We start from the raw sequence: 18622 nt of genomic DNA, 5'->3' as shown, positions 1-18622 counted from the left end.
ATATCAGCCCTATTTTCGGACAGGGTATCGGCTAGCTGTTTGGCAACTTCGTCTCTGTACAGGGAGCACATGTTCTATGAGAAAATGCGCAAATCGTTATTCCTTTGTCGTTGCCGGGTTCGACGTTGTGTAATCCGTCCAGTCCGAGGCTCCTGTTGAGGCTTCGTAACAAGTTGTTTTCCGTGTAGGGTTGTTAACCCTACCCAGCCCCCCACCTTGAGGACCAGTTGATACATTTTGTCCCGTTTTTAGGCACGGGAGACTCGCCTTCATCCTTCACCGTCTGCTGCTTTTCGTTAAGAATGAGTTCCCAGCGGTCACAAGGTGAAAGTGGAGATAGGATTTGGTAGTAGAGCTGTTGGTATTGGTTCAGGAGGTGTTTGCCAATCCACATTTCGCCTGGGACCTATACTACTCTTTGACCACGGAAAAATTCTATAGTATCCTTTAATTATTGGATTTATTGAAGATATTGACAGAAGTATTGAGTTTAATTTATTTATTTATTATTTATCTAAAAAACGAAATACTTTTTTATAAATTTGAGAAAAACAAACAATCTAAAACCATAACAAATGAACACTCTTGAGATGAATGAAACACTTCCACTTTCATACTTTTCTATCTGAAAAGCGAAGATTTCAAAAAAGCTTAGATTACACTTAAACAAAGCTTAAAAATTGTTAGGTTCAACAACTTCGCTGATAATACGCAATTACGCACAACAAAAAAACACCCCTAGGAAAGTACAGGCAAACATACATACATAAGGCAGTGAAAGACCCATGCAACACTATGTGGACCATACTCCACATATCGAGTACTTTCTCAACAAGATAGCGTTGCAAACTTAGCATACTCAATCTAGCCATCTAGAAACCAGTTAACATGCGGTACGCTAGCCATCCAGTGGCGTTAAAAACATCAGTTAGCAGTTAGCAATCGGCCTAACTTGATGCTGACTCTCCAAATATCTTTACTAAATTTTATGCTAAGGTAAAGTCGCTAGTAGTGTTTCGATCGCGGGCTCGGTCGCACTCTTTTGAACATTCAACCACTATCGATTTCCACTATCCAATGCATTTGTATCTAATATCGTCTCTAGTATGAATTCGCACCGGGAATTCATCAAGTAATTTGATAGTAAAATAAGGCCCGATTGATGGTGACTAAGTGAAGTGCGAAGGCTAAAGAATTCACTGAAAACATGGACTATAGTCAATGCAAAATTGGTTTGTTTGTAAAGTGTATAAAATAGTAACATGCATTTTCAGTGATACGAATAGTTATCTAAAAGTAAATTGCGAAAATTCGAATTTGGTTATGTATGGTGAAGAGTGAATATAAGTGGCTGCAGTAAATCATTTCCTTGTGAAACCAACATCAAAATCAAGGAAATACTACAAGCGAACAGTCAGTTATTTTGATACCTGTTGACATTTTCATCAAAACTGCGACATGATGGAACCTATTGATGCGGTAAGATAAAAAAAAAAGATATTAGAAAACATGAGATCGGCGCAAGTGACTGCTAAAATTGAGCGAAAACTACGGAAATGAATCTACAATCTTTGCTTTTTTAGAAACATTCTCAAATCATATTGTTGACTCTGATAACGCATCTGAGTGCAATCGCGGTCTTTCTAGCGATCAAATTATTTGAAAAATTAAACACTTTTCCTATTCGCTAGTGTTAATTTATTGGTCTTGCAAATATCAATATTTCGGGAACCACTTGTTCCCTTCCTCAGTGCTAACAAGACTTTTAGACTGATGAAGGGAACAAGTGGTTCCCGAAATATCGGTATTTGCAAGACCAATAAATTAACACTACCGAATAGGAAAAAGAAGTTTTAATTGCCAAATTTGATAACGAAGTTCAATCCTCTAAGTCTAAAGAAATTTCCCTGAAGTAATGTCTGATTTTATACCAGAAAACCACAATTGTTAGGACAATACCACCAAATGGTTAACGAAAAGTTTTTGTCTATTTATCCACAATGCCTCCAAAACATATAAAGCATAAAGATACATACTTGTGTATTGAAAAGAAAAAAATTCCAATCGTAGGTAATTACTAACGCCAATTTTTTGATAACGTATTCATCAATCAACTCGTACCCGTAAGGGTAAAGACTTCTTTTTTTGGTAAACATTATAAAAGAATTAAGTAGTAGCGAAGATAAAGATATTTTATATCTACGCACTATGTATTATTAAGAATCGTTCAAGAAAACTGCCTTTACTAATATGACTTCAAGTAAGCTATGGTGCAATGTACATTTTCGTGGAGAACATAGACTTTCGATTTGGTTAGTGGAATAGTTTTCCGGATTGCGTTTACAGAAATCGACTCCATTACTGTTTGAAAACTAAAAGATGGTTGAATATTTCTAACTCAGCAACTTCAAGGTAAGCCCTCAAAAAATATATGAGAGCTAACCGAATCAGCTTTGTGTCAAGTCAGGTGGTCTCAGCACCAAGTTAAAGGTCTGTCATCTTCACAGAACGAAGCAACTTCGCCCTTTAAAAAGAATGTGCTGTGTTTATTTTTAAGGTTTTGTGTAAACACAGAACCTTATTAAAATCGGTTTACTGTCTGTCTGTCTGTCTGTCTTTTTTTTTCCATGGAAGGTGGAAAGCTTCAAAACCTACCGCAGCCTCCTGCCACACGGTTATGTGGGACTCTTACCCACTAAAACCACCTCCTTCTCCTTCCACTCTCCCCGCGGGACCCCCATTTGGTATTACGTCGCGGGGCTGGATTAGAATTTATTCTGCGCTCATGTCAACATTCGTGTTCCTCTCGCGTTCATTCTTTCGGATGACTTCCTCCTGCCTAAGCTTCTTTCCGATGGCTGTAATCACTTTTTCAACTTCGGTCCATATCCCCTTGGCTTTCACCATAAGCCCCATGATATTTTCGGGTGTAAAGTGCTACAACCGGGAGCTTCTAAGGTAGCCCTTTGGGTTTCGAATCTGGGGCAGTGAAAAAAGACGTGTTCTGCGTCCTCTGGAATGTTTGCACACTGTGGGCAATATGGCGAATCATCACGCCCAAATCGATACAGATATTCTCGATAGCCTCTGTGTCCGCTCAAGAATTGAGTTAGGTCGAAACCTACTTCGCCGTGAGGTCGCTCGATCTATTTCCGGATATCCCATATGATTTTGTGAGTCCAACGGCTTTTTTCTGACTCGTCCCACTTCTCTTGCCATTCCGCGACAGTTTCAGCTCGTGCGAACTGTCGCCGACGGGCAGGGGATTCTCCGGTGAGGTACGTTCGATCGTAAAGTCGTTGTATTTCTTTCGCCAGAATCTCAATCGGGATCATTGCTGCTATCACGCAAGCTGCTTCATTGGAAATTGTTCTGTAAGCGCAACATGTTCGGAGTAGAGTTATACGATACGCAGCTCCAATCTTTTTCTTATTTATTATATGTCTGTCTGTCTGTCTGTCTGTCACACGCATTTTTCTCGGAGACGGTTATAGCGATTGACACCAAATTTGGTAGAAAGGTGGGAACTGTTCTGTACTTTTCAAAGTCGATCTAAGTTTTGACATTCGTTGGAAGGGTGGGGAGCGCGGGGGGTTGAAAGTGATCACTTCTTTAAGGGGGCCATTCCCAGAAACTACTCAACCGAAAAATCTGAAAAAAATCAGGAGGCTGCCACTATATGGTGCCTGGGCTTCGAAATACTTTCCATGCCGATATCTGTTTAAATAAAATTAATAATAGTATATTACTACAATTTTTTGTAATTGGTTAGAAACCCCCCTTAAGTTCATCCTAGTACCATGAAATTTTGCAGTGATGTAGACTATAATATAGAGCATGATCTTACCAAGTTTGGTGGAAATCGCACTATTACTTACAAAGTTATAATACCTCAAATTTGTTGCTTCTTTGAAAATTGAAGACTATGAATGTCAATATCACCCGAAAGTGGATACTCTCACATAATATATGGATATATTACGTGCTACGTACTAAGAAATACACAAAACCTTTCGTACCTAAAGCGTCCAGCTTCCGGTTTCCCGACTTGTTTATTTTTACAGTCCTATGGTCAAGCTGGTTGAGCGTAAGTCTTTCAATCTCATTATACCGAGTTCGAATCCAAATTTGTCTTGGATGATTGTGTTCATCCCTGTGCTCTCATATAGATTTTTCAAGTCTGATTCAGATTTTTCCAAACCATTTCAGATTTTACCAAACAAACTTCGGACTTTTTCAAGACAGTTTCAGAATTTTTCATTTCAAATTCAGAATTTTTCAATATTCCCCTCTAAGGTTTTATACCAGCATTTTATCACTGGATAAGGATGGAGCTTATTCAGTGAGAGAAATCTGAGATGCCCATCAATTTTCTTCTTCTAGGAAAAATGTAATCTCCTCAATCTTTGCTGTTTTTCATGACTTCTAGATATAAAATCGTGTACTTCTGACTGTAGTTAATTCCGCCGTTTCGTGTAGAATCTTATTAATGTCCACTGACAGACACACACAGAGAGCTTCCCAAGTACTTAGAAGTTTAAATTGTTTGGTTGCTAATTACTTTCTCAAACTTACCCGGAATAAGCTAGTAATCAGGAGCCACCTGAACTGATTTAATTAGTTTTTCTCTTACTGAAGTCGTATTTCCCCTAAAAGTTACTTCATTTCTTAATCAGGATTGAGGTACAAGGAAGCAGCCGCAATTTTAGGGCCTACATTGGAAAAAGCTCAAAACAGAGGTCCTCGGTTTTATTGAAAGTGAAGAAAACTCTGGAAAAATATTGGAGCAAATGAAGTGGACTATCTCATCGGCGTATGGTGTACGAGTGTTTAGAATGGCCGAAGGAAGTTAGGAATAACCCTTAAAAAATTATGGAACAACTATGGAAAACTCTGGAAAACACCACCGTTTCAGTAGCAGGGAAGAAGCGATCACATGAGGCGCTATCTCCCGCTTCTATCTGGGCTATCGTGGACGAAAACGGTTGGAAGTGGCATTTTACTCTCTCGATAATGGACAACGCAACTATTCATAGAGGGTCAACAGTCACAAAGAGAGTGGACAAACTCGAGTTTAACGTCAAGCACTTCCCTCTGTACTCCTCGCAAAGGGATACCGAGTAGGTTTTTGCTAAAATAAAAGTTCTTTACGCGTGCCCGCTTTTGTTCCATTGCTCATTGCCCATTCATCGTCGAATCAGCCGTTCCTGCTTTTCTCGCGACTGGGGCTAAGTATCTTTGTGGCCATATCAATGATGATGTTCTTCAGATGGTTGTGAAGGTCATTTTTCGATACTTCATCAACAAGACCTCTGTTGACCGCAATTATTGCGGCATCCATTTCCCCCTTATAATTGTTACGGAAGACTTTGTTGTGGATGGCTTCAGTGTAAACTCTCACCTGATTGTCAGAGGGGATTCTAGGCGATATTGTCATTAGAGGTCGAAACACTACGCCAATGAGATAGTGATCCGAATCTATATTGGCCCCCCTAGATATTCTGACATTCATTAAGACTCAAGGGTGGAAGTATTCAATCGACACATGATCAATATGGTTGGAAATGATCCCATCTGGAGAGGCCCACGTATGTTTACGGGCCACTTTCCGCCCAAACCAGGTTCTTCTAAAAACCATTTCATGTGATACTACTAACTGAATAATCTGCGGTCCGTTACCATTAATATCTTTATGTAAGCTATGGAAGCCAACGTATCTACTGAGTACAAGCTGCGTCCCTACTTGGCTGTGAAAATCTTCAAGTATGATTTTGATTCGGGGGTTCGTTCTACTGCCTCATAGAAGCTATCCTTCTCTGACTCTGCAGTCTCCTCTGCCTCGGAAGCGCAGAGTGCATAGCCTTTCGCTTATGTTTTCAAAGCCAATAACAGCAGGTTGCAATTTTTGCCTGACTAAGAAATCTACTCTAAACATATGGATGTTCATTATAATATATGGTGTAGTGGCTCTTCTCCAGGAAACCGACCATTGTCCAGCGCACCTCTTGTAACACTGTTACATCAGCCCTATATTGGGGCAGGGTATCGGTAAACTGCTTGACAGCTCCATCCCTCTACATTCCATGAAAAAATACGCAAATCGTTCGTACGTTTTCGTTGCAGGATTCGTCGTTGTAACATCTATTCAGTTCGAGGCTCACTTTATAGCTTGGTAACCAGTTGTTTTCCGTATATGGTTGTCAGTTCTACCCAACCTGGGAACCTGGAGGACCACATTTCGCCCTGGGATGTATACTACCCTTTTACTTGTCGAATGGAAACTAGGATATTAAAACTAAAGAAATAATAACACGATGGAAGGGACTGTGTGTATGCCTTATGCTCCATAAGGCAGTAAACAAGAAGCATTTGTTGTATGACATTCAGTGTCAACTAACAACTGGCATTACCATCCACCACCAAACCAACCCCCTAAACATTAATAAAGAATCTTTCTTATATATTTTCCTATATCGCTCTTAAATGATCAACGTTTGCTGAATACAGTTTATATCAAAATAGTTAAAAAGAAAATATAAGGGCACCCTTGACTCTTCTTCTTAAAGGCGGCGATATACCAGCCTTATATTGTGATGGACTAGGTTCAAGAGAAAAACTCCAGAAATGCCCAACAGTAATCCTTTCAAAAAAATTTCTTTATAGTGTACGGAAATTATCTTTGGAATGCTATGCGCAAAATGGACGATTTTTATCTGGCTGAGGTAATGCCATTTTCTTCGCAATTCTTAATGACTTTAAGGCATTTTTTGTTTGGAATAATAATAAATAAATAATAAAGGATTTATTTGTAAGTTAATTTAGTAAATATCCTTCGACTAAGTGAAGTATTTAGCATTTAGCTCTGTTTTAATTATAAATTGCATCTTGTTAGCTATGCAATTTTGTAGTGACTCGCCTACTCGGCTCAAATCCTGGTGAAATATAAAATTGATTCTTCAATAAAATAAGCACTTTCTCACTTTCTGACAACGAATTCTGCTCTCCTTTCTGTTAAGTTTATAACGAAGATTTAGGGCTATGTATGCCATGGTAGAAACGCTATGTAACACTATGTATATCTTCTTTTGTGCTGCTACACTCCGATATCAGTCCTTGCTTTCCAAAATGCTGGCCCCCATTCTCAGTCAAGCGACCAATTGCGTAAACTGAACAGCATGAAACTTACGTTGTTCACTGAGCCTGTTTCGGTGTTTTTTGAGTGGTTGTTTACCTTCTACCGTGCCTTTCAGCAGACGTCAGGAGATTCTTCTGGGGAGCTTTCAATTTTCAAATATAGGTTTTGCAAATCAAATTCAGAATTTTCCAAACCAATTCAGATTTTCCAAACTAATTGCAGAAATTTCCAAACTAACTTCAGACTTTTCCAAGTCAATTTCAGAATTTTCCATTTAAAATTCAGACTTTTCCATTTCCAATTCAGAGTTTTCCATTTCCAATTCAGAATTTTTCCAATATTCTACTATCAGTTTTATACTTTTTACCCATGGATAAAGATGAAGCTTGGATTCTTTGAAAAAAAATTGAGCAGCTCATCATTTTTCTATCATTATTTGTTCTAACGGACGATGGGGGGGGGGGGGGAGGTGTTCCTTGTATGCTAGATACAAATCACTACCATATCTCATTTGCCGTCCCCCATCTACCCTCACGAGCTTATGGTACTTCTGAGGACTCGACATTCAAAAGCATTGATTTTTCCTCGCCGACCTGATTCGCTGTCTGGCTCCCGAACGAAGGACATGCTAAATCGAAATTTTACATATTATAAACGTTATTTGCCCGTAGACATATTTTTTTTTTAAATTATTAGTGCGAGGTAGAATGTTTTCTTGGCATGATCAGCCTGCGGATTTCGTCTATTTTGCCGTCGTCCTTTCTGAAACTTGCACCTAAGTACACAAAACTGAAAACTTATCCGAGGTTGTGGTCATTTAGTGTCACGTTTTGCCTGATTAGTCTTTCTTCTGGGTTGTGTTCTAATTTTAGTATTTCTTCATCTATTTCAATGTCAACTTCCTTTGGTGCTTCATAAAGTTTCGCCAGGTCTTCCTTTGCAGTCTCTTTCGATAGTGCCAAAATATTTATATCATCCGCATAGACCACTATCTTCGATGATTTGTACAGTAACAAACCACTTGGATCCACTGATGTCTTGCACATTATGCACTTCAGAGCGATATTGAATAATGTGGGGGTCAGCCCATCACCTTGTTTTGATCCGGAATCAGTGCTGAAACATCTTGTGTGCTGGTTTTGCAGCTTTATTGAGTCATGTCAGTTTCACTGTAACTCTAAATTCAGGCAATATTTTGTACAACACCGATCGACCGATACTATCCTATGGCTGTTTGAAGCCAACGGAAATTTGATTGACATACACGTCATGTTTATGTCACTTCCCCAGTATCTGTTTCACTGATAATATCTGATCAATTGTTAATGTTCCACTTTGAATACTTTCCTGATATTCGCAAAAATAATTTTTAGGGATATTTCTTGCCATTTTTCAATTACTTTTTGCAGCAGTTCTCCCAGCAGAGTTTGTCAGCTATTCTATCAATGACACTTTTGCGCCAATCTTCCGATATAGTTTCGACCAAATAGTGTTTATCAGCTTAGTCGGCACTCTATACTGCTTAATTTTAAGAGTCCCAAGGTATTCTTTCTATATCCGGGGTTATGTTGTTTTTCAGCATTGACTTCCCCGAGTGTACGTGAGTCCTTGAGGGTTTAACGTAAGCACCTGTCTGGACGATTTAATCCCACGGTCTTCTTAAGACACGGACGGATTGTGGATGACCACAATCAGAGCCCCGCTGAGACAAGCAACAACGGTACCAGTCTATACCAAGTGCATGGCGTGGCATTCATACTGGTGGATGCAAGACCTACCTAAACCTCCACCGAACTAAGGACTGTGGCACCCATGTTGAAACGCAACACCACGTCGAAGCCTGAAGGTCTCTTCTCGCTTGAGAATAACCTACAACCAAATGAAGCTCCCACTAGGGGGCCAACCGCAAATAACCGAGCGATACTCACATACAAAGGGAGTTCACCCGAAGTCTGAGAGTCCAGGGGCTATCTTGGTTCCCATGGTACCAGTATATCCCTGGTGAAACTCGGGTCTGATCGCCCTGATTAGGGCTTTGGAGCATTCGCCTACTGCATCACGGCCTGCAAGCCAAAGTGAGTAGAGAGTCTCCCAGTGCCACCACTAAGCAGGTTCTCCTCGGCCACTTGATTTGGTTTGGCCGACCGGATTGCCGTTCCGTCTTCCTCACCGCCACCTCTGGGCACCCCATGAGTGTAGGTGGTGGAGGCACCTGTTGTCTAACAACTGCTCCTTCGATGCCTCGAGATTGGGGTATGGCACTGAATAGATTCTCGAAACATTGAGGCCATCGAATGTTTGCCTGCTCCACGTCTCCATAGGATCCTCCGCTACACCCCTATAAAATATAATTCCAAACTGACATCCTGCGGTAGTCCTTTCGTCAAATTATTAGCGAATCTTATATAAATTATGGTAAAATCTGCATGCAGGTCTCATCTTCTATCTGCTTGGGTTTCTCCTTTCAGCATATTTTTACGGCGTAGGTTCTGATTCTACGCATTTATCTCGTTTAGGTCCTGTGGATCACTATTGGTATTATTTATAGTCAGCAATTCTCTAATTGATGGCCAAACCATGCACAAAGCCTAGTTTCTTGTCCGGCAATTTTCTGTGCAGCCGTCTCAATTGCCTCTTTCAGTTGATTGACAGCGGCGCTAACTATTCGCTATCGATATCCTGCTGACAAGACAATGTTTGCTGTCGCATTTTTCTACGCTGTATGAGCATTTTCAGGCATTCCTCAATGGGGACGCGGTCAATCTGGTTGAAGGTCGCTAAACCTGATTAAGGTCAGGTCCTCTTTCGGAGATTACTATCTTTGTAAGCGAATTTTATGAGCCTGCTTTTCTTCTTAGTTTTATAACTCGCAATAGTTCCACGATGGATCAGTTCTTTTTCAATACTTACAAGTCACGTAGTACTATCTTGACGTTGTTCGACTAGGCTTAGGTAAAAGTATTGCATCTATGTTTACATTTATTTTATGATTAACTATGAAAGAAGAAGCCAATCTTGCAGTAAACGCTTCGTTTCAATAATTGGTAATTTTGACGTCATTTATAAATGCAATTTCCATTTACAGCATTGCTTAAAATGTAATTATATGTAGTCCGAATGGCTCAATAATTAGAGCGCTGGGCTCTCTTATCGGAATGTCGCGATTCAAATCTCACTGGTAGCAGAGGGATTTGTATCGTGACTAGATGTCGGATATCCGGACTCACCTGTGAATAAGTACCTGAGTCAAATCTGGGTAATAATCTCGGGCAAGCGTAATGCTGACCACATTGCCTCCTACTGTGTACTGTTGTGTACCGTCAGTGAATATCCCCAAAACGTGATAACAGTCTACTACTTTAACCACATAATCCCAAGTCATTAATGCTGAATTATTCTCAGAAAAGAATATAACGATGACATCTGCAGAGTAAACTCCAATAACTTAGAACGGATGTAATTTCTGTTCATCAATGGTATAAGGATTCTCACCCATTATGAGTTTAGTTGAAGTTGCTAGGTCTTTCTCTTCAAATCGACTGACTAAATGCCAAAACATTCATGCAGTGAACTAAAAAAGAAAAAAAGTTAAAAATATAACTATTCTTCGGTTCCCCATCTGAGTACTAGCCATTTCCACCAGCGCTTAACCTTAGTAATCGGACAACTATCGAAGTAATGTAATGTTGTGCTACTTAATATAACATTATATACTGTCATGCCATGTATCTATATAATCAGTGGTCATATTGCTCAATAAGTCAGCTTCCCATTTTCACATGAGAAAGATAATTTTGGTCTATTATAGCTTCGTTAGTTGTGGTACGCCGACATCATGTTTATGTCAAATGCTATCTTGCTGTCAAACATATTGTATTCATCCGCGCAACTATTACATCCCACTCGAAGTAGAGGAAAGTCTTTCTTCCAGGGCTACCTTAACTTAAATGGAAGATGATCTTAATCACCAGGTACTTCTCGTAACTCTCAATAAAGGTAAATTTCAAGCCACACATTGAATATGTATGTATTAAAAAGAGGAAGCCGAAACAGTTCAAGATGCAGTTCTAGACAACTCTCAGTAGCTTCACTACTTTAATAATAAGCTTCTAGATTCTTAACTTAGTTAGAACCATTGAGAAGCAATTGGGAATAATGATCTGTCAAGGAACTCGGATGCCATTCCTTATTTCGATAGTTTCCCATTTCTAAAAAGTAATTATCTTTTCGATTTTGCTCTCGACTTCAAAAGGTTATGTAACTTGTCTTTCCTTTGTGTTATTTATATAATCAGACCTGATTCCAATTAGGAGACAAAAATTTGCAAACTCGCCCCGAATAAAAGCGAACCTGTAACTGGCAAAGTAAACCGCGAACGATGAAGAACTATAATGCAATTAAATATCTGCGGGTAAGGGGTGAGATACAATAAAATTCGAAAATCGAAAGATATGCATATGTTTAGTTGGCACAGAGAATCCTTCATCGAAGCAATGGAAAAAACCCAGTTAAAACAGCAAGTTGGAAAAAAAAATTTTAATCTCGCTAACACTATATCTGTCGAAAATACATATAAACAAATTAAGAATTAAATGCTTGAAATTAATTTGCCTTGATCTTCATTTTCGAATTTACACTAAATATAGAACTCTGCAATTCCCAATATGGAACAAAGGAAGGAATGGGACCCTATTCCACAATTTTTCTACGTATCAGGAAAAAATCTATTGTGGAGCATTGTCATAAGTCAACAAGAAACTAAAAGACATTCTTTTATGGTGGATAGTAGCCAAATAACAACAGGTGATAAACTAGCAAACACTTGCTTTGATTTGAATAAATATATATTGAAATTTGGAATTTTCCACTCAGAACTAATCACCGACGAATTGAGGGTTGCATATTATAAACTCCAATGCTTATCGGGGCTAAACCCAATGTAAAATTTGGATAATGTCTTCATCAAGTGAATCAAGAAAGAAGATATGGGTCAACAACCCTCCTGGGGAAAAGAGTAGTCAACGAACTTTAAAAAGCTATAATAATTCTTTTACTTTACGATGAATTAACAAATAATGGAATAAAGACAAACATTCAGAAATGATAGCGAAGAGTAAATTGTTAAATGCCCTGTCAAACCTTCAAACTCCAATCGAAAAACCTACGATATTTATTGTGATGAGTCGGTTTACATATCTCAATAGCATGAAAATGCTTTTGTAATAATTTGTTAATTAGAAACGGAAGGATATTCTTTCGTCTTTAAATACCTGCGCTAGGCATTAATCCCAGCAAAGAAAGTTTAAATAAGAACCAAAACTATACCAAACAAGTTAAACAATGATAACTTTAACTTTGGTCCAGTAAATTTACGCGTAACAGACACATTCAATCTACTATAACTTCGCTGATAATAGAAGTATTTCCACCAAACTTTCCCACATAATAATGTATATTCTGATCGGTATTACGGCGCTATGTATTTCTAAGGTGACCTCAAGAGCGTTTGCAGTAAATTTGTGCAACATAATAATGTTAACACTATTACTAGTACTACTACTAATTACTGCTTACTTACTACCACTACTTACTACTACGAATACTGACGTTATTCGAGCAGATATTGAAGGTATCTTAAGACCTAGATGCCATAGTCTATTTCGGGACTTTAATATTTTCATAAAAGTTACAAAAAAGAGAACATAAACAACAAATTCATGAGCACATCAATCGAGGTCAAATACATGTTTTTTGCGCAATTATTAGTGATAAAGATGCTCCAAAGAACGAAATTCCTCAATCGTTATCAAACTAAATAACTATTAAAAATAAAATAAATTTAAAAATTATTTCATAAATTAACCTTGACCTTAGTGTTAATCAGATTTATCTACGCATACCATGTTGAAAAGTCTCAAATCAATTTCTTTGATATGCCGGATTAATTTCCATCCTTTATTCATAAAAGTGACCTAAGCTATGTGTATATATGTCAAGACTCTGTGGTGATTGATATAAATTAACATAACATTTTAGCATAACTTTCGATTGCACCTTTGACATATTCCTTTCTCCATCCTATCCATTATTTGATCAATAAATTCCGTAAAACTCTCTTCTATTATTCGTCTGGCATTCCAATATGGAGATGTATGTACAATAGAATAATTTAAGTATTTTCGCTAGTGCATCCTAATTAATCTATACTGAAAAATTTGTTTGGAAAAATATAATTTTACTGATTTATTATATCCACAAAATGCATTCAGAACCAAATCAATGGGAACAATTTTCGAATAATTTATATTTAAATTTCGCTTGATAATATTTTAGGAATGTGCACCGTAAAAAAACTTAATTATCATAAAATATTTTTTACTTTAGAGATGATAAAATATTCAGTCTTCAACATAGTAAATATTCAAGCATTTATCATGAAAATTGTTGTTTTTTTATTTGAATATTTTGGTTTTTGTTCAAAGTTCGATTTTATAAAGTATCATTTTTCCTTATTTTTTTATTAAGGATAAATTAAAAGCACTTTATACAAACATGTTTATGCCGACTATTCCCTTCATCACTGCTGCAAGCAAATCCAAAAAAATATCTAATTGCCTATAAATTGCAAGATTTTTATAATTGATTCCTGTGGAAAAACGTTTCCATCCATTCGTTGTCAGGTTAAGTTCATGAGAACTTTTATATAATAACTACATTTATAATTATACAAAAAGGTATTTATAGCCTCTATCATTTCAACAAGAAAATTTAAATGTTTCCATATTTGCAATGTCATTTCATGATCGTCTAAAATAATTTTATAGTACAATATAAATCATGCAGGGATAAAAAAAATTAATGGATAGGTTGTAAGATAGTTTTGAGTGACACAATATTTACGAGTAAAAAGCAGGAAACTTTAAAAATGAGTGAGAATGTATATTGTTAGAAGCAATTAAATTAGAAATTATGCATCTATTCTATGTATCTACCTGCTTGAAGACAATTTGATCTATTACATAAAAATTGTAATTAACCTTCAAACAATGACCAGTTTAAGTAAACGTGGGAAGTTCAAACGGCTTGGATTTTATACAAAAATTACTATAAGAAGATAATTTGCTCATAAACGATATATCTTTCGGAATTCTCTGTCACTTTACCTTTTTTTTTAAGAGTATTTCGAAGGAAAAAGATGTTTGACTGCCGGAATTTTAAAAAAGTCTACCGTGGTTAGTCCATGGTCTTTGCTATTATTCCAGTAATTCAAAAATTCTAAAGTTCTCCTAATTTATTTGATACAGGAGGAAGGATACTGAGGAAAGGAGCAAGTCATGTATATATGCAATAATAAAATTAATTGTAGTTTGTAGTACCCCTCAATTTCGGTCGTTGATTTTATAATCATTTTCAGACGAACATGCCATTGATCCATAAAACTTACCTACCGGGAAATAGAGGGATGGGGCACAGTGGGGCAAATATGGAAAAAAGTGATAAAATGGTAAATTTTGGCCGCGAATTGGTAAAATCTAGTTGCTAAAACTCAGTCCTGACGTGATCAGAGCATAAAATATAAATATTTAAAGTTGAATTATATAATATGATTGCCAATATCCCCTAAATGAGGGGCTAGCAAACAATGGAATTGTCGCCATTTCCTAAAATATTCCCTATCCACTGCCACTTCCATTTTCTAATTAGCGCTCCTACTGGTAAATGGCCCTTAGGCTGACGCGATACTTCATCCTAGATACTATCGGGCTAGAGTACACCGACACTTTGAATAATAGTGGCGGTCATTTTGTATGTGCTTCTCCCGTATAAAGTACAGGGAGAACATTGCCACAGATCAACGAAGATGGATCTAGAGTTATTAACATGTCGGGTGACTTCAAGCTCAGTGCTAAATTAATCGACTCCGTGGATAGGAAAGATAGGATGACTAGGCAGGGGCTGCGATTTTGTTGGTATTTATCTTCAGTCACTCTTCTCCAGATCCAGAGCCACTTGCCCAAAGTCCAAGACTCAATATAAAGGTAAGCAAACTCACCAACATGGTCGAGGTGTTTGAGGAAATATGTCACTGCTCAATGAAGCCTGTCAAGGTCTCCAAACAAGGCAGCACAAAGGGCGTCAACCGTAACAAGAAGGCATAATATCGGCATCAGAACGTGATCTCGGTGAATTCGGCTGTGTACCCCAAATTGTTCCGGCGGATAGATGGCAGGAATATTTCGGGCAGATTTCAACGTAAGAATTTGTTCATTTTCCATTTCCATAAACACTGCCGACATTTGGAACAACTCTACCAGTTAACCCCACTGAAGTTGTAGAAGCAATAAAACGAATGAAATCGGAGGAAACAGCAAGGCCTCAAGGCACCGCATCTGAGCTGTGAAAAAGGAAGAGCTGAGAACCGACACTTTGGCTTAGTGAGTTCTTTAATCGGGTTATTGAAGAAGGTAGAACAGCATCTGGCTGGTAAGAAAGCACCCCAGGATCAACATGGAAAAGGACAAGTATTCCAGCAGAGTGTTCAAATTATCGTCTGATTGCTATCCCATACCATGAAGATTTTCGAACGCATTCTTGACAACCGTATTAGCGGCATCGTTCAAATAATTGTGAATCTAACGCGGTTTGTCAAGAACTGCGGCACTACTGACGCAATAGGCGTTGCGTCAAAAAAAACATCGTAAAAGCTTCGCCTTCTTTACATTACATTTCTGGATCTAGGAAAGGCATTGTCCCATGTGATCTGGTATGCTCTGCAGCAACACCTATTACCAGAAGAACTCGTGCGCTGAGTTCGATTGCTTTACCACGATCCCAAAAGTAAAGTTTGAAGTGTGACGGATATATCAAAACCACTTCGTGTCTTTGCCGGTGTTCATCAAGAAAGCACACTCTCACCACTCCCCTTTGTTCTTGCTATGGACATTGTCTTACGAGACATCCAACGCCCAGCGCCCTATACACTGCTTTATGCAAATGCAAATGATGTTTTCCTAGCGTCTCATAACAAAGCGGCTCTTTAGGAACTTGTTCAAAACTGGAATGATCGCCCCATTGCAACATGATCTCAGATTGAATTTGAATAAAACAGACACCATCACTGTCGGTGGCAGTGACCTACCCTGTTACGTAATGCTGCGTTAGACTAATGGCATAACACGCATGGATCACATCCAAATGAGGATATTCACGTTCGTTATGGGGTTGCACCTATTGTGGAATAATTGCGTTTTCGATGGTTTTGTCATCCCATTTGACTAACTAGAATTTACTTACCAAGATCGGTCTGATCATCGAAGTCGATAGGAAACGAGCAGAAGGTCGGCCGAAACGATGATGGCTTGATCCATGGACAGTGATTTGGAAATCTCGCGACTGCATCGGAATCACGCTTTTGACAGAGCAAAATGGCGCAACCAATCAAGAGGAGCAGACTCCGCTCATGAACGTCCCGGCTGAAAAAAAAAGCATCACATGACACAAAAAAATGAAGGGATTAGTTTTCTTTTTGAGGTAGACGATCTGCCTTTGAAATTTGGAAACCAATAAATCAACCAATTTTAATTATTTTTGCTAAGAGCATCCTATCCCAGAAAGGAAACAAGGGTGGAATAGGAGTTCTGTTGTAGAGAGCCTGTAGGTAGTTTTTTGACGTATCAGCGTCCGTCCTAATTTCAAAATCAACTACAACGTCGATCACTCATAACGAGCTATAATCATGGCCAAAACAAGGGGGGATATGGAATTGCACCCTTCACGGAAAAGTTCTTTCGTGATACGTTATATACTTCTGATGTCATTGCGGTCTGCGGCAGTTGTACAGCGCAGTAACAAATGCCCTTTTGTCACGGCGCACACTACACTGACCTTCTCGGGATCTCGGTTTATATTGGAGTTCGAGCGCGTCAAGCTCACCATCACTCGCAATGGTCAATAGAGTCGTCAGTTGATTGCATTCATCGTTCTGCTTCCACAATTCCACAGTCAGCCAGATATCTTTTGAAGCCCTTTCAGGATGTAGCCGACGATCTGAGTAACGCCCGAGGAAAGAACACTTTTGATGGCAGTCGACGCTGATCGATATTCTTAACCAGGTTACTTAGTGTATCTTCCGTCCGATCAGCAAGATTACTCTCCCACTTTCGATTGACAGCTGGATCATACAAGCGGTCAATATTGAACTTAGAAGGTCGTAGCCCTCCACACCCTGAGCCAAGCAAGCGAATGCAAACGACGATCAGATTGTGATCCCTTTCAAAGTCCATGGCAGTGCCTCTCTTGCTACGCACGAACAGAAAACAACTCGTAAATCTACCGCTGATGACCAAGTGGTCAGGGGAAGCACTCAAAAAATACTATTTAGCCGATCCAGTTGAAATTTTAATAAATTATTCCGATAAACACTACATTTACATTTATTCACTGAGTTCGCACTTCACCTAGCGGTTTTGCAATTCTGGAAACAAATGACAATCGCTGGGTACCACATCAGACGAATAAGGTAGTTGTGGGGGTCATTCCCAGCGCAATTCGTTTAAAAATTGCTTAGTTCAGCGAACAGTATGTCTGATCTTGCATTTCTCTGGTACAGCAATGGTCGGTTATGCAGCGTTCCAGGTCGCTTTTTGATGAGAACTTGTCGTAATGTACCAGATAAAAGGTTAGAATAATATTCTGCAATGATTGTGGTTCCCTTTGGTAGGCAATCCACCATGATTATCCTATCACAATCCCAAAATACGGTAATCATTACCATACCAACAGAAGGAACTGAACGTCGTTTAAGCGAAGGTCCTTCTTCTGGTTTGCGCCACTCCATAGAATGATTATTTGTTTAAGGGTCAACCAGGGTCACCAGATTTTATTATTTGTTGCCAGAAAATGTCGCCATAGCGGGCTAACAACCCCTGAAGTTGACGGAAAATGCCGAATCTGTGCAGTTTTTGGTCCAGCCTCAACAGTCAGGGCACCCAACGGGCTGAAACTTTGCTCACTCCCTTATACTTATTTCACGAATAGTTATTCGTCTGTCGTCCTTCTATAGGTTCTCCACGGCAGTGATGTTAACGACATTGACAGCAGTGTTTGGTCGTCCACTACGGGGATCGTCTTCACACCCTCTTTCGGTAGAGAAAAAATAACGGCTCTTTGATGATTTATATCGTCTTTCATAGCTTCAAAACTTGCCCTTAAAAATACGTCTGAATTTGACAACCAACTAAACCATACAGGTTAGCATTGGCTAACATGTTTAGGAAAACCTGTCAGAACTTATCTGTACTTGAAAGCATTAGTCATTAGCCCAGTATAATACAACTGGATCACAATACCCAGAACTTTGGGAACACTCCTCGTAATTACTTTCAAGGATGACACAACAATTCTAGCAATCATACAATTTTTAGACACCAGTTTTAAAGTACGATTTGTCTTTAGCCTTAAAATAGGCCTCAGTTTCGGGGATTACCT

The 18622-nt window shown here is 38.7% G+C and overlaps 1 protein-coding gene across 1 annotated transcript in view; it reads left to right on the top strand.

The window, feature by feature from the left end:
* Nucleotides 1–889: 889 nt before the first annotated feature.
* LOC119653922 (long-chain fatty acid transport protein 4) overlaps nucleotides 890–18622 on the top strand; it is a 95864-nt gene continuing 78131 nt past the window's right edge. The window contains exon 1 of the mRNA XM_038059082.1: nucleotides 890–1479. Within this exon, the coding sequence (XP_037915010.1) occupies nucleotides 1459–1479 (21 nt within the window). The 5' untranslated portion in view covers nucleotides 890–1458. The remainder of the gene's footprint in view (nucleotides 1480–18622) is intronic.

This window comes from Hermetia illucens, chromosome 4 (genome assembly GCF_905115235.1).
Source record: "Hermetia illucens chromosome 4, iHerIll2.2.curated.20191125, whole genome shotgun sequence".
NCBI classification, from domain to species: Eukaryota; Metazoa; Arthropoda; class Insecta; order Diptera; family Stratiomyidae; genus Hermetia; species Hermetia illucens.
This window is presented reverse-complemented; position numbering and strand designations above follow the sequence as displayed.